This window comes from Schistocerca nitens, chromosome 4 (assembly GCF_023898315.1).
Source record: "Schistocerca nitens isolate TAMUIC-IGC-003100 chromosome 4, iqSchNite1.1, whole genome shotgun sequence".
NCBI lineage: Eukaryota > Metazoa > Arthropoda > Insecta > Orthoptera > Acrididae > Schistocerca > Schistocerca nitens.
In genome coordinates this window covers 268,990,562-269,015,217 of record NC_064617.1, presented here as the reverse complement: position 1 = coordinate 269,015,217, position 24,656 = coordinate 268,990,562, and the positions used below count along the sequence as shown (strand labels likewise).

Here is a 24,656-nt window from a genome sequence, read left to right as displayed (position 1 = left end):
TCCGATATCGTTTATTTCAATATTTTCCATTTTGGCGTCCGTGCGACGGCTGAAGTCAGGGACCGTGTTACGATTTTCCGCAGTGAAACAGTTTCAGAACACTGAATTCAGTATTTCTGCCTTTCTTCGGTCGTCCTCTGTTTCGGTGCCATCGTGGTCAACGAGTGACTGAATAGGGGATTTAGATCCGCTTACCGATTTTACATATGACCAAAACTTTTTAGGGTTCTTGTTTAGATTGTTTGCCAATGTTTTATGTTCGAATTCGTTGAATGCTTCTCTCATTGCTCTCTTTACGCTCTTTTTCGCTTCGTTCAGCTTTTCCTTATCAGCTATGATTCGACTACTCTTAAACCTATGATGAAGCTTTCTTTGTTTCCGTAGTACCTTTCGTACATGATTGTTATACCACGGTGGATCTTTCCCCTCGCTTTGGACCTTAGTCGGTACGAACTTATCTAAGGCGTACTGGACGATGTTTCTGAATAGTGGCACTACTAGCACCACTCTTATACAACTGGTGTGAAATTTGAAGAGACATCGTCTTGCAGATGTAGAAACACGCCTACCAACTTTCGTTTATCTCGCACATCCCTGCCTTGGTGTCACGTTTCTTTTTCTCGTCAATGAGTGTTTAAATTCCTCCCACAAAAACTCAGTAATGTCAATTTCAGATTTCAGTCAACTTTCTGTATTTAAAAGCTTCACTACTTTATAGGAATGCTTCACTCTCTGCCAGTTAATAGAGGGAAACATTCCACGTGGGAAAAATATATCTAAAAACAAAGATGATGTGACTTACCAAATGAAAGCGCTGGCACGTCGATAGACACACAAACAAACACAAACATACACACAAAATTCAAGCTTTCGCAACAAACTGTTGCCTCATCAGGAAAGAGGGAAGGAGAGGGAAAGACGAAAGGATGTGGGTTTTAAGGGAGAGGGTAAGGAGTCATTCCAATCCCGGGAGCGGAAAGACTTACCTTAGGGGGAAAAAAGGACGGGTATACACTCGCACACACACACATATCCATCCACACATATACAGACACAAGCAGACATATTGGTCTTTAAATATGTCTGCTTGTGTCTGTATATGTGTGGATGGATGTGTGTGTGTGTGCGCGAGTGTATACCCGTCCTTTTTTCCCCCTAAGGTAAGTCTTTCCGCTCCCGGGATTGGAATGACTCCTTACCCTCTCCCTTAAAACCCACATCCTTTCGTCTTTCCCTCTCCTTCCCTCTTTCCTGATGAGGCAACAGTTTGTTGCGAAAGCTTGAATTTTGTGTGTATGTTTGTGTGTCTATCGACGTGCCAGCGCTTTCGTTTGGTAAGTCACATCATCTTTGTTTTATATATATATATATATATATATGTATGTGTGTGTGTGTGTGTGTGTGTGTGTGTGTGTAGAGGGGGAAGGGGGGGGGGAGGGGAGAATTTTCTGTGTCTCCTACAACTATTGTCTCGGCACTATGGCTGTAGTCTAGAAAAATGCAGCCTAGTTTGCCACAGAAATTTCGCAGTCTGTAGTTTCAGTCTTTCACATGACTCAGAACCATGGGGGTACAGAGATGGGGGAGAGTGTGGGTGAGGGATGGGGTAATAGCACGATCAATTCTAGCGACAATGCTGTAGTTAGTTTGTGAGCTTCACTGAAGCTCCACTAGCAAGGCAGGTATTCTCAGCTTTCTCTGCCAGTTGCTGAAATTTTGCAGGTACAACCTCACATCCCCGGCAGCAGGCACTTTTTCCCTACGTGAGTCACAATTTGTAACTGGCTGCACCCCATTCCCTCAATGGCTGCCACAATAACCTATTCAGTATGTTGACTGAGGCCCCTGGGCATACACACTGAGTGCACATGGTGTCCTCTCCCAACCCTTGTTGATAATTCCTGAAGGAGAACCCTTACTCACCACACATTTGAATTCCTGATATGGGACATGGCCCATTCCCCAACAGGTGAAGTGAGTCTCAGGATCAGTTACAGTTTCAGTGGATGACGGTGCCTCACACTTGTTGGTTAGGGGGATAGGTGTATCAAGCAGATTTCTCTCTGGTCCCTGCCACCACTTCAGAGGAGCCTAGACCTAACATTAACATGTCACTCATAGACAAATCGATGAGTACTGATATATCACGAACTTCTTACAAAGGAAACAGTAGCCGCACGAGAGGATAATACTCAGGACACTACTGGTATCTCTGGTACAGGATTTTCAATAGCCCTTCAAAAACACCCATTTGCAGAAGCTTCCAGTCACTTGACACAACAGCAGTCATGAAGATTTCCAGCTGCTTACAAACAGCAACTGACTCATTCTGTGTCCGAGAACAGCAGAAACAGAGGGACTACATTGTACCTAGTGCAGTAATTTACACAACAGTAAGCAAACAATCACAAACTAAGCCTGCTGATTCTTTCTTAATTGATGAACCTGATATGCTACAAGTATTACCAGTTACATTTAAGAACTGCAGCGATTAACAACCAAAAGAAGATATCTATTAGAAAACAGAACAACTTGGTATAAAATTTACTTCTTGAAGGAAGTAAGTTTCTTTCATCAGAAGTCATTCACTTCAACTTTATTTTTATTTAGTGTAGCATGGCCATGTTGTATATCCATTTTCAAGTAAACTATTTAATCTTAACCATATAGGTTATGAAAAACATCTTCTTCTTCTTCTTCTTCTTCTTCAGTAGCTCTACAGCCCTTGGTGAGCCTTGGCTTCTTCAACAATCTTCCTTCACACTTCTCGGTTATTTGCTGCTCTTTTCCACCCCCGGACTCCCATATTGCTGATATCCATTATTACCTCATCGATCCATCTTCTTCTAGGTCTCCCTTTTCGCCTAACTGAATGGATCATACCTTTCATCATTTTCTTTGGAATTCTATCCTCTGCCATTCTCTCCAAGTGTCCTAGCCATCGTATTCGCTGTGACTTCACAAATTTTACTATGTCCCTGCCTTGTATTAACTCTTGTAATTCGGCATTGTAGCGTATTCTCCAGCCTTCTTCCTCCCTTATTGGCCCATAGATTTTGCGTAGTATTTTCCGCTCAATGCTTCTTAGAGCATTTTTATCGTGTTCTGTCAACGTCCATACCTTTGAGCCGTACGTGATAACTGGGCGGACTAGGGAATTATATATTAGCAATTTAGTTTTTCTTGTAACAAGGCTATTTTTGAAAAGCTGCATATTTGCAAAGTAAGCTCTGTTTCCTGCTTGTATTCTTTCCCTTATAGCCTTTCCAATACTGTTATCATTTGTTATTAGGGCTCCCAAGTAGTTAAAAGAGGGCACTGCATTGAAGCATTTCCCATTGATGTTTAGGTTTTTAGGGTTCTTCTGGCCTCAGATGGTGACATTACCATATATTTTGTTTTGTTTTCATTTACTATGAGGCCAATTTTTAAGGCTTCTGTTTCCATTGCCCGGTATGTTTCTAGGAGTGTATTGGTGTTTCTTCCTACTATAGCAATGTAATCAGCGTATGCACATATCTGGCTAGTTTTCATAAATATGGTGCCTCTTTTGTTGATTTTATTTACTGCACTATGCAGGGCTATGTTGAATAGGACAGTGGAGAGACTATCCCCTTGCTTCACACCTTTATTAAAGTCAAAGCTATCACTTGTTCTGCTAAGGACCTTTACTTTTGCTCTTGTGTCTGTCATTGTCATTCTGATTAGTCTTATTAATTTAGCACATATACCAACTTCTTTCAGTACTCTGTATAGTTCTTGCCGATTTATGCTGTCAAAGGGTTGTTTGAAATCGATGAATAAGAAATACAGATCTATATCATATTCATAGAACTTTTCCATCATTTGCCTTATCACAAATATTTGATCAGTTGTTCCTCTGCCTGGTCGAAAGCCACACTGATATTCCCCTAGTATGCCTTCTGCACACTTCTGTATCCTTTCGTTTAATATACTTGTGAAGATCTTATAAGCTGTAATTAGGAGTGTTACACCTCTATAGTTTTCACATGCTGTTCTGTCCCCTTTCTTATAAATGGGGACTATTATTCCAATTTTCCAATTATCTGGCATAGTTTCTGTTTCCCATATATCTGATATTAATGTGTGCAGTTCCTTTATTACAGCCTCACCACCAGTTTTTATTAATTCAGCAATTATGCTGTCTTCCCCAGGGGCTCGATAGTTTTTTGACTTGTGCACAGCCTGGGAGACCTCTTTTAGTGTTGGCTTTCTTGCCTCATTGGTTTCATTGTCTAATTCCAGCTCCACTCTTCCCTCCTGTGCAGCCGTCTCTTCATCTTCTAGGCTGGTGCTTAGTGTATCTTTGAAATACTCTGCCCATCTTCCCACTATCTGTTCTTCCTCCCTTATCATTTTCCCATCTTTACTGGAACAGGCCGTTGTTTTTGGTTGGAATCTATTCTTCATTTTGCCTATGGCATGATAGAACTTTCTTATTTCACTCTGTTCCTTTAGTTCTTCTAGTTCTTGAAATTTCTTCTTATTCCACTCTCTTTTCTTTCTCTAGCACAGTCTGTTAGCTATTCTCCTTAATTCTCTATATTGTTCCACATTATTTCTGGTTTCTGTCTGTAGCACTTTTGTTCTTGCCCTGTTCTTTTCCTCTATTGCTGACCTGCAATCTTCATTAAACCACTCCTGAGTTCTTCTGTTCCTTTTTATGCCTATTATTTCCTCTGCAGCTTCCTTAATAGCTTTTTCAAACGTGTTCCACCTTTCATCTACTCCTACTGTGGTCTCTTCATTGCTCAACTTTCTGCTTAGTGTTACTTGGTATTTTTTTACTTCATCAGGGATGTTCAGTTTGTCTGTATTCCATTTCATCATCTTTCCCATTCTGTTGCCCTTTGTTAGTGACAGTTTCTCTCTCAAGACTGATTTTATCAAAAAGTGGTCTGAATCACAGTTTGGTCCTCTGCAGCTCCGTACATCCGTAACTGACGTGGAGTGGCATGCAATCACTAAAATATGGTCAATCTGATTGACTACTCCATTGGCTGCAGACTTCCAAGTACCCAGATGGGTCCTTTTATGTGGAAAGCAGGTACTTTTAATAATCATATTATTCCTTGCTGTGAATTGGCATAGTAAGTCTCCATTCTCATTGTTTTCTTTATGTAGTGAATATTTTCCAGAAACTCCATACGGATGTTCATTCCTCCCTATTTTTGCATTAAAATCTCCTATTACTAGCATCAGGTCATATTTAGGTACTGCACAGCATACTTTTTCCAAGTCTTCGTAGAACTGTTCTTTTTCCTCTGTTGGTGCATGTGCATTAACTATTGATATATTCCTAAATTTACCTTTTAGTCTGAGTCTGTACATCCTTTCATTTATGGGTTCAAATTCTAGAAGGCTTTTCGTAACTTCCCTAGTTATTATAAACCCTGTCCCAAGTTGGCCTGTTCTTTCTTCTGGTCCACTATATACCAATGAGTACTCACGTTTATCTATCTGCCCATTACCCTGCCATCTTATTTCCTGTAGCCCTACAATATCGTATTTGAATTTTAAAATTTCATTGGCTATTTCTTTCATTTTTCCAGGCTGAAGCATTGTCCTCACATTCCACGATGCTACTGTTAGATCCTTTATCCGTTTCCTTTGCCGGGGTCGTGATACATGCTTTCCATCCAGTTTCCGAGGCTTCTGTTGAATTTCCGTAATATTCTTCTTTTTTTTACAGTATGGGGTTATTAGCCCCATGCCCAACCCCAACCTGGAGGACCAGGATTTGTGTGAGGTTTACTCCTATAGGGAAGCTGGCTTCACTACGCCTCTAGAGCCCTCCTTGCCCTATGTTGTGGGACACACTTTGTCTGGCTCCTCTGTCGAGACCAGTCCGGCTTGGGAGACCCTGCCAGTAGCTATGCTACCGTCGGCATAGCTCTCGACTTCACCGAAGCACGCAAACCCTCCCGCCCGGCACTGAAGGTGCCTACTATAAGGTGGTGTCCCCTGGGAGGGTTATGAAAAACATGGCCGGACTTTAAAGCTGTAGCAATGATATTTGGCATAGTAGAAACAGTAGTACACTGCCCATGAAAATGACTACCCCAAAACATATATAGTTAATGAGTTAAACACTTTTTTTTTTTGGGAATGACTATACAGCTGAAATATATTATGCAAAACGAAATTACAATGGAAATAAGTAACAGCCAATCCATTACACCTATTTCTTTCAAAAAGTTTGGGGGCTGTGGGCTCTGTTGCAGCTTAATAAGATTTACTGTTTCTCTGAAGTGTTTTTTAGGTTGTGATCACTAACAACAATGGCACTATTAACTTACAATAAATGCAGACAATATAAACCCCGTTAACAGAGAAAACTAATGTGACACAAATGACAGTTATTTACAGTAACTGCAAATCACTAATGCCAATTTACTATGAAATAAGTAATGCACAACACTTATGCTTTACAAAGATTCTAAAAAGTATACTCTTAATTGCATAAATACGCACCGAGATACACAATGGAATTGGGGAATGATTACTTTTGAACAAGGATACTGCTGCAAAAGGTTTCTAAATAGCACAAATTAAATTTACAGTTAACAATATAGTACGAGTTTTTTTGCAAATGTTTGACAATTCAAACTATATCACTACACATAATAACACACTCATGGACAGGTTATGGGAAATGACATGAACAGTAAAATATCAGAATCTAGATTTTCGAATTGGAACTAACACATGCATTCTCAAACAAATAAAAATTTAGAAGTTGACTTATATATGCATATAAATGTGTGAAATGCATGGATTTTTTATTTATCTGAATTTGTGACACATCCTTCGCTGGCATGCCTGCAGCAACAGGTTATCACACTCAAAACTACAAAAACAGTGGAGCACCAATGAAGCAATTCCTTTAATTGGAGTGAGAGCAATGTGATTTAAAGTCAGCTGCAAATCAGGTTAGCACAGAGTACTGGATAACTGAATAAAAACATAAAATAGAAATGTTAAATGGAAGCAGGAAGCAGGAAACAAGCTCATAAAATAACTAATGAAAACACTGTATTTTTGTAATCCATTCATCATAAGAATAAACCTGATGTAATCAAACACAAATGCGATGATTGGTCAGAAGCCATAGCACATCTACACTATTGTTGTTATACTCTTGGAAGTAGGTCCTGCTTATGTAATAGATATCTTATTGCTAAGTTACGTTAAATGAAACTTTAAGATATTCAAATGTATTAACAGCCATTGACGTTTTTCTTAATTGCACTTTAGCTACGAAGTTTTTATTTCAAAAATCGTGTACAGTCACAGCCTCTGCAGCGTTGTGCTCTCATTGCAGTATGCAGTATGAAAATGGCTGAGGCTGCTTTCTGTTCAGTAGTAAAACACGCATGTGAAACATGGTTAAAAAGTGCCGACAAATAGGCTGTTCTTAATGTTTTTCATAAATTTACAGAGATAATCGGCTTTGAAGTTTACCCAGGGCTGTATGTACTGCAGTTGATAAGTAAATACACATTGAATGTGTAGCATATAGTCGGTAATGTAATTGAGTATAAACCACATATGGATATTTGTGCATTGGTTCAAATCTCCCCAGTATAACTTTTTTTCCTTCTCTCATTCAATTTGAAGTACCTGCATCTCGTAATTATAAAACTCATCATTTTTTATGAATACTGCACGTCTTCTTGTTTCTAATTATATATTGGATGCGAAATTCCTGTTTTCGTTTCAAATAAAAATTCTTAATTATCGATATTTTATGAAAGATTGTTCATAAACGTTGTTTAAATTAAGAAAATACAACAATTTAATTTTTAAGGCAAAAATAAAACCAAATCCTCTATATTTGGACTATGTCCATTGTTTTATACCACAGGGGTAGATAAATATCGTAGAAACATGAAAAACAATCATTTTCACAGCATCGAGCACATCATACAAATGCTGCATTTTTACATTTGCTACTGTAACATTACAACATGAACCCAACAGAACTGATCTGCAGCCAAGCTACATGATTTGGCCCGAGAAGTAACTAGAAGTTAAGCTGCCAGACATACTGGAACTAACGCACACAGCTTTTTCACACGTCATTGCCGAACGCTGGCGAGGTATAGAACGGCCCGTCATAAAAGAAGAAGAGAAAATGCTGCGCCAGGGTGGCTTTGTGGATTCTGTTGGTGATAGGCTTGTTGTCAACGTAGCAGGTGACACTTCCAGAACTAAAATGTATTTCTCAGATTTGGATAAGGAAGGAACTAAGAGAGTACCAGACGACTGACTAAGTAATACCTGCAGTGGCTTCAATATTAACTATACGGTGAAATCCTTCAATACTCTCTTACATTACACACAGCTTATGCAGAAAAATTACCCTGTAGTTAAGTCAGGAATTTGCATAATTTTTGTTTTTAATTACAACAGTATGTAGGCTTAAAATGATTAAAATGATAATGTGTTGCAGTTTTCGTCAAGTTGTCTAAGAAGCATATTGTGAGAGATTTGCAGGGTATTATTTCATTCTGTTTAAAAAATAAATGACATTCGAAGCTGTATTACTCCTCTGCTCATCTCTTTTTGTGTGTGTGAGCTGCAGCTGGCCACGTCACTGCAGGCTAGCTGTACCAGCTGACCGGTCAGTGGTGTCCAAGTTAAATGCGCCGGTAAAGCTGTTGTCCCGTATTTTTGCCGTCAATGTGCATGTAATGCACAGCACAAAACTTACAGTACTGTAGACAGCTTGACTGCAGTCCCATGTGAAACTGAAATCCAATGAGGTTACAGCAAATGCGGAAGAATACATAGTGCAGTGTTTTACTTCAGGTTTATTCTTATGATGAACAGATTATACACACTGAGGTCTACACAGAGTGAATTTGAGAATGGCTTTTAAAAATATCCGGCAACTGAAATTATATTGCAAATTGTAATAAGACAGATAGATATTGCAAAGGAATAAGTCTTACTGCAGGATTAATTGGAGAGAAAAGTTCATGAACAACAATGCAGACTATCAGTGAAATAAGCTAATTTCACAAAAGCCACATGCAGTATAAGAAAGAACTGATTTGTACTCTAGGATGTTTATGGATCAACATGCCATTGACAACATGGTCATTAGAGGCAAAGGCACAAGTTTCAGTTTTGAAAAAGAGAAAGAAAATAAGATATGGGTTCAATGTCCCATCAATGAAGAAGTTGGCAAGGCCTCCGTACACTATCAAAAAATCTGTCAAACTTTACTATGTTTGCCAAACACTTGACTGTACGATACTGTTCAAAGCGTTTGCCAATCATAGACCACTTTTTACATGTTTGCAGGAAAGTTTGATTGAAATAAATGGCTCTAAGCACTATGGGACTTAACATTTGAGGTCTTCAGTCCCCTAGACTTAGAACTACTTAAACCTAACTAACCTAAGGATATCAAACACATCCATGCCCGAGGCAGGATTCAAACCTACGACCGTAGCAGCAGTGCGGTTCCGGACTGAAGCACCAAGAACCGCTCGGCCACATCGGCCGGCGAAAGTCTGACTGAAGGAAAGTTTGAAAAGATAGTGGACACTGTATGCGTCGATGTTTCCCAACATATGTTTAGTGAAAAACAGTTTCACTAAAATTTATCTCACAGTATTTAGAGTTTCTGCAACTATGGCAACTATTGGCAATTACTAAAATGGTAGCAGTATCACACCTTTCCCATCCATATTTTACGCAGGAAGAGGTTGAGAAGAAAATCAGTATCAAAGTTCTCCAGTTCTTCCACAGATATTGCGGACAACATGTTTCAACATTGTGCTATTTTAATGAACTGTCATTCAAGAACCAAGTAGGAGAGAACAAATTTTTGCGTACGTTTCATCTTTTTCAGTGTGAGGGAAAAGTAATTTGAAACAAGTTATTAAAAGTTTCACTGTCCATCCGCACAAAGTTGATGTAATCATTAGGTTCCGAGTGTAAAATTTCCTTCAGCAGGTTTTCACGAGTACATTTCTCTCTCATTTTAAACCATTCCTTGGACCAACAACTTATTTTCCTCCTCCTCCTCTTCTTGTTCTTCTTCTTCCTCCTCAAACACAGTGCCAAAGTCAATGCCAGAACTGCCTTATCTGTATTTGTGGCCATTCTCAGTACCATCAAAACACTCATTAAAACAAACAGTGCCTGCTTCAAAGTGAGGTTAAAATGGCAAACTGTTTGTATGTATACAGGCTTATTGACAAATCCACAGCCAGAGAAGGGCGAATTTGACAAAAAGTTTGTTCATTTATGGGGGAGGGGGGGCTTTATAGATGGAGTGCAAAACTCAGACAGAGCAAGGATTGGAAAGGAAATCAGCTGTATCTCTTTCAAAGGAACCAGTCCAGAATTTACCTTAATCATTTAGGGAAATAATGGAATACTTAACTCAGATGGATGGTTGGTTGGTCAGGGGTTTGAACTATGACCCTATTAAGTGCAAGTATACTGCCTTAAGCATTGTACCACCTTGTTTGTGATTGCAATACATTTCACTTAGAAATCATACTAAATCATCACATGGAAACGTCCAGTGTCAAGTTTAAAGCTTGTAGTGATGTGATTGGAAAGCCTTCATCTAATAGTTATACACCGCAGAAGCCTGCTTCCACAGATATTTGATGCAGCTATTTAGTCTTTCTTGGAAGTGAAACAATCATTTTCCAAACTTTCAATGTTACCATGGAATCATCTGTCTATGGGCAAAATGTGTTTGTAGGCAGTATTGTGTCCTATGTGAAATTTATTCAGTTTACTGGAGTACTAGTCATTACTGGTGCAACTATTTATAAACATAGAAGTAAACACTGAAAATCTGAACTGAGTGTCCAGTAGAGAAAAGGGTACACATAAAATGACTGGTGAATGAGGACTCATGGGGACTTCTCAAGCTGAATTTCTATTTGCTTATAATGTTGTGTGGTTTCTGTCCGCTGTTGCTCATCTGCAAGGTGCATAATGCTCTGGTTGAATTATAGTAGTATTTGTTTTTATATGAAGTCACTGTTCCTTTATTGGCTGCACTAACAATATATCATGCATCATATACTATCAGCAGGTTTCAAGCACAATGGTCACTTTCAGGAGATGCCACAAAGAAGAGTATATTAACACGTCACTGACAAATATCACAACGATTAAAGGAATCTACTCACACTACATGCACATATATATTAGGAATTTGCACAAAGTGTCCAACCTTTATGTGCATCTGGATGCAAATATATCAGCTACCTGCATTAAAAAAAGAAAGGTACAAGAACAGCAATTGTATGTACACACTAGCACGACACTCAAATTGCCAATTTACTGCCAAACATACATAATACATATTTACAAACAATGGAAAATCCAGGACGGAATGTAACAATATTAGAGAAGGAAAGTTGCTACTCACCATATAGCGGAGATGCTGAGTTGTAGGCACAACCACACTGCAGTGCGGTTTCAGTTGCCTGAGACTGCAGACGTGCGTGCGAATTGTGTTGTGTTGTGTGTGTGTGTGTGTGTGTGTGTGTGTGTGTGTGTGTGTGTGTGTGTGTGTGTGTGTGTGTTGTTGACAAAGGCCTTAATGGCCAAAAGCTATAACCGTGTGAATCTTTTTGTTGTGCCTATTTCGACTCAGCATCTCCGCTGTATTGTGTGTAGCAACTTTCCTTCTCTAATATTAATACATATTTACAATTCGCATATTTGTGTGCACATACACACAAAGTTTTGACATTATATGTATAATCCTGAGACATATGCACACACTATGAGTACACATTAGTAATTGTTGATATTTTAGTCAAGGAAATGGTTATAAAAACATGCAGAAATGTCGATACCTGTTTCTCTTTTTGTAGTATCACTTTTAATGTGGCCACTGTGGATGGAGTCACCTGGTAATTGGTGAGGTGTGGAGTACTGTCTAATTACTAAAGCCAATAAAGGAATACTTACCTTTACTTAATATTGTTGTCCAGGTGATGGACACCAGTGGTAATGAATTACTAAAAACTTTTCACTTTGTTGCATCTTAATATTAGTGCTGTATAGTTTTCATAAATCAGTCTCTCTCTATTTTAGACAGTTCTTTCAATGCTGCCCCCCCCCCCCCCTTTCCCAACAACTTTTTAAGCTCTCCCACTTCATCCATTTTTAACAATTGCTGATCTTTCCTGTTGAAATGAATTTAAGTCATAAAGCTGTCACCAATCCAACAGCTGTTTCAAATACTATAATATTGTACTAGACCTGATCGAAGCTGTGTAGACCTCAATGTGTAAGAATAGTACATAGTTATTTTATAAGTTCATTTCCTGCTCCCTGCCCTCATTTATTTCTCCATTCCTATTTTAAGTTCCTATTCAGTTATCCAGAACTCTGTACCAACCAGCATTGGAACTGTGCACGACATTGTATTGTTAGCCGCCCCAATTGTTTTGGTGGTGCTCCACTATTTTCGTAATTTTGACTGTGATAAACTGATGTTGAAGTATTCATCTTTGGCATGCCACTGTAGAAGGTGTCACAAATTCAGATAAGTAAAAAATTCATGCACTACACACATTTATTTACACCTAGCCAAGTTCTGAGTGTGTGTTTGTGTGCCACCAGTTAGTTCCAAAGTGAAATTCCAGATTTTAATAGCTTACTGTTGATAATCTTTCACTGATTGTGTCAGTATTTGTTTGTCGTGATATGGTGTATATTTTTGAACTACTCCTGAGCAGGTAAGCCTATGATTTCCTCTACTCTTACAAACTAACTTATCTACCTAGTTGTGGGAGGACCTCTCGTTTGATATGGACTCTGAAGCACTGGCACGGAAATTGGATTGGAGAAAGGGACCAAACTATGTGGTCATCAGTCCTTCCGACCTTGGAATAAATAAAACCAATAAAACCTCACACTGTAAGAGGGAACTACAATGGCCATAAAATTACAAATTATTGACAGAGAAGGAAGGAAGAAGAGAGGAGGGAATAAAAGTGACTAATAACAGGGGCATGGAGGAAAAACCACAGGTAGACAAGATACACACTCAAGATAAAACAGACCCCATAAAGCCCATAAAGAAAGGAGTGGTAAGGCAGAGGGCGGGGGTGAACCACCAAGCCCAGTCGAAGCTAGTCCAATCGGGGCAAAGGGGGGATCATGACGGCCTGCCATCCTCTCCACCCACCGATAAGGATGAAGGTCCCATACTTGAATAATGTGATAAAAACCCCCATCACGAAGAAATGGTAAAACTAGATCAGCCACTGAGGCACTGTCAGCTAACACCAGGGGTAGCGAGTCAGGAAAGCTAAAAGTCCGTCGCAGGGCGGCTAAGTCGGGACAGTCCAGTAAATTTAATTATTTTTATTTATTTATTTCATTAACAGTACAGAGTAACCCACCACCTTGAAATGTAATGTGGGTTGGATGCTTCTGAATCTAATAGCAAAGACTTCTCATTGTTACAATCCTATTGGTATGCAGTTGTTAGTGCTTATTTTAATAATATATAAAGAACATGATATATATGAAGATTTCTCTGAGGTTACAGCGAATTGAATGCTTAACAATTGTTAAAATGGTTCCATATAACTTGCTACTACCTAGTTGATGAGAATATAATTTATATAATGCAAATGTCAAAGAAAAAGAAAATGTAACACAATGAGCATGGTGAAAATAATTGTAGTATGTAGAGGGAAATGATATGCTGTATTTGGTTGTGTAATACAGTCTACGTAGCATGTTGGTTAATAATGACCTATTTCTACCTATTTCAGATGAGAAAATTCGGTACAACCTCAAGTTATTCTCAGCTGAAATGATAAGACGTGAACCACAGTCAACATTGATCCACAACGACAGAGAGGGGGGTCCTCATGACAGAGGAGATAACTGTGAGTCAGCCAAGTATGGCTGAAGTGGAGCTGGCAAAACACGACAGAGTCTTTATGAGAGGCCCATAAGGAGGACCGCCACATAGTTGTAGAATCTTTTATCACTCTGAGCTTGTTTGGCGAAGAAAGAGTGTGCCATTCTGCATTCCAAAAGTCCCAAAACCCAACGACGTAATGCCGAGTGAAGGTTTATTTCCAGAATGTCAATAGCAAGAGATGGCCCATTAGTAGCCAATTTAGCCAGTCGACCAGCAAGTTCATTGCCAGGGATCCCAACATGGCCTGGGGTCTTAATGAAAAGTACAGAGCATCCATGTTAATCAAGGAGAGAAAGGGAGTCCTAGATAGCTCATGACGAATGGGTGGCGAGGGAAGCACTGGCCGATAGCGTGCAAACTGCTCAAGGAGTCACTACAGATAGTGAAGGGCAGTCTTGAGCAGAAGTGGATACGGTCCAATGCACACACGATTGCTACCAATTCTGCAGTAAAAACACTAAAGCCATCTGGCAAGGAACTAAGTTCCATTTGTCTCGCATAGGTGTAAGCATGACCAGTGTGACCAGCAACCATTGAGCCATCAGTATAAATAACTTCTGAACCCTGGAATGAACTGAGGAGACAGTAGAATTGGTGGCGAAGGGCCTCCGGAGGGATTGAATCCTTTGAATTGATGGAGAGATCAAGACAGAGCTGTGGTCGAGAGATGCACCACGGAGGGGTACATGCGTGAGTGGAGAAAAGAGGCGGTAAAGGGAAGAAGCACTGGGACTTTTTACATTAACAAATCATTGCTAGAAGTTATATAACTGATACGTGACAAGGAACAAAAAACTTTTGGTTCACCTGACGATTGAGGCTGTTATAGTCTGATACTTATCCACAATTTCTGATACTACCTAAAACCGCTGCAGAATAAAAATTTACAAACCTCAGGTGGTTTCAGCTGTGTCCCTAGAAGTCTCATCCTCTCATTGCTTGAGCTTATTTTTAACTCTTCTTCTGGATGGCTTACTCCACACAATGGTTCCAATAGTTCAACTGTGTGTATGTCTAATTGAGATAATCCATTCTCTCTTCGTAAATCATTGACTTTTAAGCCACCTTTGTAAGTTTCTGCACTAACAACGATCATCTGCAAGAAATAATACACAGTAAATATTTTTTCTGACACTTTTGTCTATATTTCCTAATGTGTGCCTTTTTATCACTTGGAGTTGCATTTTAATATAAAAATTCAAGAAATCATTATAGTAAACTAAAGCTATTGTATAAGTGCTAGTCAAAGTTTCAATTATCATCTTTAAGAAAAGCTACATAATTATTTTATTATTTGTTTGCAAGTATATGTCTGCAGTCCTAGTGCACATTGATATTCTCACATCACAGTACTGGTACACATTGTCAGAGGAGCCAAAAGAAAATGGCACAGCCCACTGATAAAATTGGGATGGGTACTGCCATTTTATTTTTGTTCCTCTCGTGTTATGCTATGGTACTACAGTGTGAGGATTTCAATGTGTACCAGGACTGTAGATGTTGACCTTCAAACAACAAAAAAACTCATTATGAAGTATTTTTCTACTAATTAAATCTTTATGACAACTCCCATACAAGTATCAAGCAACCTTGATAATGTGAGTGAAATATGTGACATGATAACTTACTTCATTATTTAAGTGTCAAAATAAGTTAGTTAAAACTCAGCAGAGATCAGGGGGAAATCTCAGAGCAGTCCTTCAGCCAAAAAGAGTAAGAAAGAAAGAAAAAGGGGGGAGGGGGGGAGGAGAGATTCAGAAGATCAAAACTAATTGCAGAATGATTTAGACATGATATCTGTATGGTGTGGAAGGTAACAGCTGCCTCCAAATATGGAAAATTGTTAGGTCATTCACAAGAGTGTTAAAAGAAATCTCAGTTTTCAGTTACATGACAAATCACACAAATCTAAAGTCAACAAATCTGTTAAGATAACTAAATATCTACGAATTACATTTACAAACAAATTAAATTCCAATGGTCCCATAATTTGCACGGAAGGCAAACCAAAGATTGTGTTTAACTGGCAAAACACTTAAGATGCAACAGGTCTACTAGCAAGACTACCTACATTACATTACTCTGTCCTCTGCTAGAGTACTGTTGTGCAGCATGGTGTTCTTACTAGACACAACTGATGGACAGTGATAAAGTCCTAAGAATGGCAACTCATTTTGTATTATCATGAAATAAGGAAGAGGGGGCAATATTATGTAAATGGAAGAGGAGGTAGATGAAGATGAAATGGAAGATATGATACTGCGTGATGAATGTGACAGAGTATTGAAAGACCTACGTCGAAACAAGGCCCTGGGAGTAGACCACATTTCATTAGAACTACTGATAGCCTTGGGTGAGCCAGCCATGCAAAAAACTCTTCCATTTGGTGAGCAAAATGTATGAGACAGGCAAAACACCCTCAGATGTTAAGAAGAATGTAATAATTCCAATCCCAAAGAAAGCAGGTGTTGACAGGTGTGAAAACCACCAAATTATCGTTTTAATAAGTCACAGCTGCAAAATATCAACACAAATTCTTTACAGACAAATGAAAAAGGTAGTAGAAGCTGACTTCGAGGAAGATCAGTTTGGATTCCATAGAAATGTTTGAACATGCAAGGCAATACTGACCCAAAAAACTTATCTTAAAAAATAGGTTAAGCAAATGCAAACCTACGTTTCTAGCATTTGTAGACTTAGAGAAAGCATTTGACAATGTTGACTGTAATACTCTCTTTCAAATTCTGAAGGTCTCAGAGGTAAAATACAGGGAGTGAAAGGCTATTTACAATTTGTATAGAAACCAGATGGCAGTTAAGAGTCGAGGGGCACAAAAGGGAAGCAGTGATTGAGAAGGGAGTGAGACAGGGTTGCAGCCTATCCCGGATGTTATACAAGGTGTATATTAAGCAAGCAGTAAAGGAAACAAAAGGAAAATTTGGAGTAGGAATTAAAATCCATGGAGAAGAAATAAAAACTTCGAGGTTTGTTAACAACACTGTAATTCCGTCAGAGACAGCAAAGGACTTGGAAGAGCAATTGAATGGAATGGACAGTGTCTTGAGAGGAGGATATGAGATGAACATCATCAAAAGCAAAGTGAGGATAATGGGGTGTAGTCTAGTTAAATCAGGTGGTGCTGAGGGAATTAGATTAGGCAACGAGTCACTTAAAGTATTAGATGAGTGTTGCTATCTGGGACACAAAATAACAGATGATGGTCAAAGTAGGGAGGATATAAAATGTAGACTGGCTATAGCAAGGAAATTGTTTCTGAAGAATAGAAATTTGTTAACATTGAGTATAGATTTAAGTGTCGTCAGGAAGTCCATTCTGAAGTATTTGTATGGAGTGTAGTCATGTGTGGAAGTGAAACATGGATGATGAATAGTTTAGACAAGGAGAGAATAGAAGCTTTTGAAACGTGGTGCTACAGAAGAATGCTGAAGATCAGGTGGGTAGATCATTAACTAATGAGGAGATAGTGAATAGAATCGGAGAAAAGAGGAATTTGTGGCATTACTTGACTAGATAGGACATATTCTGAGGCATCAAGGGATCACCAATTCAGTAATGGAGGGAAGGTTGGAGGGTACAAATCGTAGAGGGAAACCAAGAGATGAATATACTAAGCAGATTCAGAAGGATGTAGGCTGCCGTAAGTACTGGGAGATGATGAAGCTTGCACAGGATATAGTAGCATGGAGAGCTGCATCAAACCAGTCTTTGGACTGAAGAGAACAACAACAACAACAACAACAAAGGAGAGAGTGTCACAGATATGATAAGCAAAATGGGGTATCAATCATTAAAAAACAAAAGAGCTTCTCATTTGGTGGGATATTTTCTCAAAATTTCAATCACTAGTTTTCTCCTCTGAACGTGAAATTATTTTATTGGTACCAACCTACACAGGGAGAAACGATGATCGTAATAACATAAGAGAAATCGGAGTGCATGCAGAAAGTTTTAATGGTTCATTTTTTCCCCATGCTACTGTCAAGAGTGGAACGCTAGAGAAATAACCCAAAGGTGGTTTGATGAACACTGCCGGGAACTTAACTGAGAATTGCAGAGTAGTCTTGAAGATGTAGCTGTAGATGTAGGATGCACTGAGATGAAAATATCACAAGCACTACATACTAACTGTCCCTATCTAACTTTACGCTTCATGGCACTCTGCTACAACACAACCTTCATTCTCTTAATACTCCTGGTCTCAAAATTCCTCCAGCCCCCTACCTCACACCACTTCCAACCTGCCCCATGACACAGATTCACCCATCTTGCACTCGCACCCTCTTCCTCACAGTCCCTCATTCCTCTGTTCTGTCTCCCCCTCCCTATTGACTTCTCCAACACCATCACCATAATGGATTGCAAGTACTCATCGGTGCCAGTATCCATGTCACATTCCTGTCCCATGCACCTGCTGCCTCTCCCTCCCAGCTGCCACTCACTTTTCCCAAGCCTCTTTCTCATCCCATCTCTTTTTTTCTTCCACTGCCCATTCCATATGACACAAACCCTCAGCCTAGTGCTAGTTTTCTCTTGTTCTTATCAAATCTATACACAGTAGCAGAAATCATTTAACAAGCTATATTTTTCTGATTCTCATAGTTTAGATGGGAATGTACACTCCTGGAAATGGAAAAAAGAACACATTGACACCGGTGTGTCAGACCCACCATACTTGCTCCGGACACTGCGAGAGGGCTGTACAAGCAATGATCACACGCACGGCACAGCGGACACACCAGGAACCGCGGTGTTGGCCGTCGAATGGCGCTAGCTGCGCAGCATTTGTGCACCGCCGCCATCAGTGTCAGCCAGTTTGCCGTGGCATACGGAGCTCCATCGCAGTCTTTAACACTGGTAGCATGCCGCGACAGCGTGGACGTGAACCGTATGTGCAGTTGACGGACTTTGAGCGAGGGCGTATAGTGGGCATGCGGGAGGCCGGGTGGACGTACCGCCGAATTGCTCAACACGTGGGGCGTGAGGTCTCCACAGTACATCGATGTTGTCGCCAGTGGTCGGCGGAAGGTGCACGTGCCCATCGACCTGGGACCGGACCGCAGCGACGCACGGATGCACGCCAAGACCGTAGGATCCTACGCAGTGACGTAGGGGACCGCACCGCCACTTCCCAGCAAATTAGGGACACTGTTGCTCCTGGGGTATCGGCGAGGACCATTCGCAACCGTCTCCATGAAGCTGGGCTACGGTCCCGCACACAGTTAGGCCGTCTTCCGCTCAAGCCCCAACATCGTGCAGCCCGCCTCCAGTGGTGTCGCGACAGGCGTGAATGGAGGGACGAATGGAGACGTGTCGTCTTCAGCGATGAGAGTCGCTTCTGCCTTGGTGCCAATGATGGTCGTATGCGTGTTTGGCGCCGTGCAGGTGAGCGCCACAATCAGGACTGCATACGACCGAGGCACACAGGGCCAACACCCGGCATCATGGTGTGGGGAGCGATCTCCTACACTGGCCGTACACCACTGGTGATCGTCGAGGGGACACTGAATAGTGCACGGTACATCCAAACCGTCATCGAACCCATCGTTCTACCATTCCTAGACCGGCAAGGGAACTTGCTGTTCCAACAGGACAATGCACGTCCGCATGTATCCCGTGCCACCCAACGTGCTCTAGAAGGTGTAAGTCAACTACCCTGGCCAGCAAGATCTCCGGATCTGTCCCCCATTGAGCATGTTTGGGACTGGATGAAGCGTCGTCTCATGCGGTCTGCACGTCCAGCACGAACGCTGGTCCAACTGAGGCGCCAGGCGGAAATGGCATGGCAAGCCGTTCCACAGGACTACATCCAGCATCTCTACGATCGTCTCCATGGGAGAATAGCAGCCTGCATTGCTGCGAAAGGTGGATATACACTGTACTAGTGCCGACATTGTGCATGCTCTGTTGCCTGTGTCTATGTGCCTGTGGTTCTGTCAGTGCGATCATGTGATGTATCTGACCCCAGGAATGTGTCAATAAAGTTTCCCCTTCCTGGGACAATGAATTCACGGTGTTCTTATTTCAATTTCCAGGAGTGTATATTTTGCTGAGTACTATAAAACAAACAGTCTCAGTAGAATGCAATGTTTAACATCTAAGATAAAAAAGATAAAGAGTACACGAAATTTGATCTTACTTTAACTTTTGGTTACACAGGGTGTATACACAGACAACAACAAAAAATTTCTCAGATCTCCCGGTTAAAAAGGCATGCTCAGGGGAACTATGAATGTGAGCTGCGTAACTGACGAGCAGTTGCACGCGTCTTATCTGCAGTGGAAGGTCACCAGCCTCCACCAGTACCCTGGTCACTGGAGTCGTCCTAAAAGCTCCTGTCGCTAATTGAACCCCACAGTGGTGCACAGGGTCGAGTAAATGCAACGCTGAAGGCGTGCCGAACCATAATCCACACTCCCATAGTCAATTCAGGATTGGACAAGGGCTCTGTAGAGCTGCACCAGCGTACAGTGATCTGCAACCCAACTGATGTTGCTCAGGCAACAGAGGGTATTGAGGTGCATCCAGCACTTCTGCTTAAGCTGACGAAGATGAGGGAACCAAGTCAATAGAGTGCTGAAAACCAGTCCTAGGAATTTATGTGTCTCCACTACAGTGAGTGGATTGTCATTAAGGTAAAGTGTGGGTTCCGGATGAACAGTACGACGCCGACAGAAGTGCATGACATACAACTTTGTGGCTGAAACCTGGAAGCCGTGGGCTAGAGCCCATGACTGCGCCTTGTGGATGGCTCCCTGGAGGCGCCGCTCAGCAATAACAGTACTGCGGCAGCAGTACGAAATGCAGAAATTGTCTGCATACAGAGACGGTGAGACGATAGGCCCGAAAGCTGCAGCTAGACTGTTAATGGCCACTAAAAATAGAGACACTCAATACAGAGCACTGCGGGACTCCATTTTCCTGGATATGGATGGAACTATGGGAGTCATCAACTTGGGCATGGAAAGTACGGAGCGACAGGAAGTTTTGCATAAAAAATCGAGAGTGGTCCCCAGAGACCACACTCATACAATGCGGCAAGGATATGATGTCACCAAGTCGTGTCGTATGCTTTACGTAAGTCAAAAAAGATGGCAATCAGGTGTTGATGTCTGGAAAAGGCTGTTTGGATGGCAGACTTGATGGACACAAGATTATCAGTGGTAGAGCCACCCTGGTGGAAGCCACCCTGAGATGGAGCCAGCAAGCCACGTGACTCCAGAGCCCAACCCAACTGCTGTCATACCATATGTTCGAGCAGCTTGCAAACAACATTGGTAAGGCTGATGAGCCAATAGCTATCCACATCAAGCGGGTTTTTACCGGGTTTGAGCACCAGAATGATGGTGCTCTCCCGCCATTGCGATGGAAAGACGCCATCGCACCAGATCCAGTTGAAGATGACGAGAAGATGTCGCTTGTAGTCAGATGAGAGATGTTTAATCATCTGCCTGTGGATGAGATCAGGCCCAGGAGCTGTGTCGGGGCAATGTGGAAGGGCACTGAGGAGCTTCCACTCTGTAAATGGGACTTTATAGGATTCATTGCAGCATGTAGTGAATGAGAGGACTTTCCCTTCCAGCCACTGTTTGAGTGTGCAAAAGGCTGGGGGGTAATTCTCCAATGCAGAGGCTCGTGCAAAGTGCTCGGCAATGGCATTTGCTTTGGTATATAACATCTACATCTACATCCATACTCCACAAGCCACCTGTCGGTGTATGGCCATTTATGCTAACACCGGGGACAGCTGTTGGGGCTTGGTACCTGAAAAGATGTTTGATCTTTGCCCAGACTTGGGAAGGTGACGTATGGCACCCAATGGTGGAGACATATCTCTCCCAACACTCCTCCTTCAATTGTTTGATAAGGTAGCGAACACGGACATGGAGCCATTTAAAGGCTATGAGGTGCTCCAGGGAGGGGTGCCGCTTGTGCTGCTGTAAACCTTGTCGACGCTTCTCAATTGCTTCAGCGACTGCCTTACACCTCGGGCACCCAGGAGAGCGAGGGATCACATTTTCTGCCACAGAAACAATTGTGCTAGTTACCTGCTCAAAAATCACATTGATGTTACCGTGTGGGGGAGATTCAGTGGTGACAGCAGAGGTGAAAGTTCCCCAGTCCGCCTTGTCCAAATCCCATCTGGGCAGGCGCCCGTGTGCCTGACGCTGGGCAGTGACAGGAAGATGGGGAAATGGTCACTACCACACAGGTCATCATGTGCTCTCCAGTGGATAGATGGGAGAATGAAATGTACACCTCGCTGCTCTAAATTGGCACGTAGATAATTGTTGGACTGCAAAAGAAGGTCTCTTGTGAAATATGATACCCTGGTTTAAGCTCTTATGGGGCGTGATGGTTACAGAAACATCCCCCAGCTTGTCACAAGTGAGTAAGTCCAGTGACTGGGCAGAGGATGCTGTTTTGATCGAGACTGACCCAGATCTCATTTTGGACAAGCCCTCCAAGTCCCCAAACTTGTCCTCTAAACGCTCAACAAAGAACTGAGGCTTCATCGTCATGAAAGATTCCCCATCAGCTCTCGAACATACAAGGTACCGGGGGCGAATAAGATCCACTGCCATCCTTAGCCTGACGTTCCTCCCATGGTGGGGCCAGGGAGGGGAACGATTTGGGGTCGTACTTCTGTGCGTTTAATTGAGCTCATGGTTCCTTAGAGACTGCTGGTGTTTCACCACCAGCAAGAGATGATAAGACTATGCTTCATCGCGTGTCATCCGCCCTGATGCCACCCACTCTAATCAGGGGCCCTCCCCACGGGCGCCACCCAGCCACAGCAAAGGCCACCTGGCAGGATGGCCATTGCCGGGAGTCCCGATGCCCCAGGGGGATGGGCATCTATCCCTCCGCATAAGTGGGGAGTAAATGATGCAGGCATCAGCAGAGCGATCCCTGTGTTGTCAGGGGCTACAACCAACAGGGTACATAGTGGCTCCACTGCAAGAGACTGACTTCCGTGCTGGATATGAGGTACAAAGAAGTCCATGGTCATCATCGGCACAGAAAGTGACACTGCATAGTGCATGGTGGATAACGTACCCAGGAAGGTGTCCTCACCCAAGAGATAGAGAATGAGCATGACTGCAACGCAAATGATGAAAAAGTGGGCTAAAGATCTCAATGCACCATGTAAGACGTCCTTTCCCAATTGGGTGGCTTTTCGGGAAAATTTTGAAAAATAGAGGTCAAAGCCTACAGGGGAGCATCACATAAAGGCCGAAATGTGTGAAACTCCTTTTAGTTGCCTCGTACGACAGGCAGGAATACCTCGGGCCCATTCTAACCTATGGACCTGCAGGGGGGGAGAGGGGCGGGGGGAGGGGGAGATGTCAGCCAATAGTAACACCACTATTAAGTAGTGTGAATGCACAAATAGGAATAGTTAATGGTTTAAATTAATGTACATAGTATAGCTACAAGAAAAGCTAAGCTTCCACACGTAACATTGGTCTTCTTCGTGTGTGTTACACTTTGAGATAAATCACACATATGTGCCAGTAAAATTTTAAACAATGGCATTAATTTCTGGGGTTCTGGGTTCAAAATTATGCTAAGTGGCTGGTCTTGAATGTTTTAAGTTTTAAATGAGAGTCAAATGCTCTGTGATTTCAGAAATTCATTGCACATTCTCACATGTAACATAGTTCATATTGTGCAAAAGGAAATTTTCTTTGAAAATAATGCTTTTCAAAGAACCATTCGCAATATTTTTCCCACGACATCTTAGACATGGGTTTGTTTCAGCAGCTACCAGAAAACAGGTGTTACAGCACGAGGGCACCTACGATGATGTAAGAAGCCCATATGTCCGTACACATATAGCATAAAGAGATCTTACATGAAGGGAAAAAAGATATCAGAGGATACTTTAACAGCATAGGAATTTCATAAACCATACTAAAATGCATAATTTGACTTAAAGGACACATTCATATGTCCAGATTCACAATGAAGTGGGCCCCAGCCTGATATTAAGCTTTTCAGTGCACTTTTTGGGATGCAAATTTTCTTGTAGTACCAGTACTGTAGTGTCTCATGTTTGATTCTTTATAATGACATAATGCTGCACATGCCAGAAGATGAAAATGTGCACTTGAAATTCAGTGAACAGTTGAAACTAGCCAATAGTGTGGAATGTAACACTTCGTTTCTTATAAATTGACTGCATCTGCAGAAAAGATTAACAAAAGCCACATTTATTTAGCAAATGGACAAAAATAACTTCATTGTTGCACACAGAGATTAATAATTGACTGCCAAAACCGTGGAAATAAAATAAAATCAGAAAACTGAAACTAATAACAGCCTTCTGTAAGTATGTGAATATATTTTAATTCACTCAATAGCTCCTGCCACAGAAATACGTTTTGTTATCATTTGACGTGTGAACTGTAAACAAAGATGAAATTGGACATCAGGAAACAGCACTATCCCCCTCTCCCCACTAAAACCCAGACAACTCTGTGCTTGCACGAATCTGGCAGCTTGGGTGCTCCAGAAAAGTTTTTCTGTGGTTCTTGCTACTGCTGCAGCCACACTTCAAGTAGCCAGAAGCGAGAGAAGGCATTGCTCATATGTGACTCAACTGCACATGTGCATGAGCCCGCTGGCAACTGCTCAAAATGAACTTAATGTAAACAGCTGTGATATTACACTCATCAAA

General features: G+C 41.5%; 1 protein-coding gene across 1 annotated transcript in view; it reads right to left on the bottom strand.

Moving 5' to 3' along the window:
• Nucleotides 1-24,656, bottom strand: part of LOC126252068 (bifunctional coenzyme A synthase) — a 120,723-nt gene that overhangs the window by 57,214 nt on the left and 38,853 nt on the right. Inside the window, exon 3 of the mRNA XM_049952914.1 lies at nucleotides 14,847-15,050. Within this exon, the coding sequence (XP_049808871.1) occupies nucleotides 14,847-15,050 (204 nt within the window). The remainder of the gene's footprint in view (nucleotides 1-14,846; nucleotides 15,051-24,656) is intronic.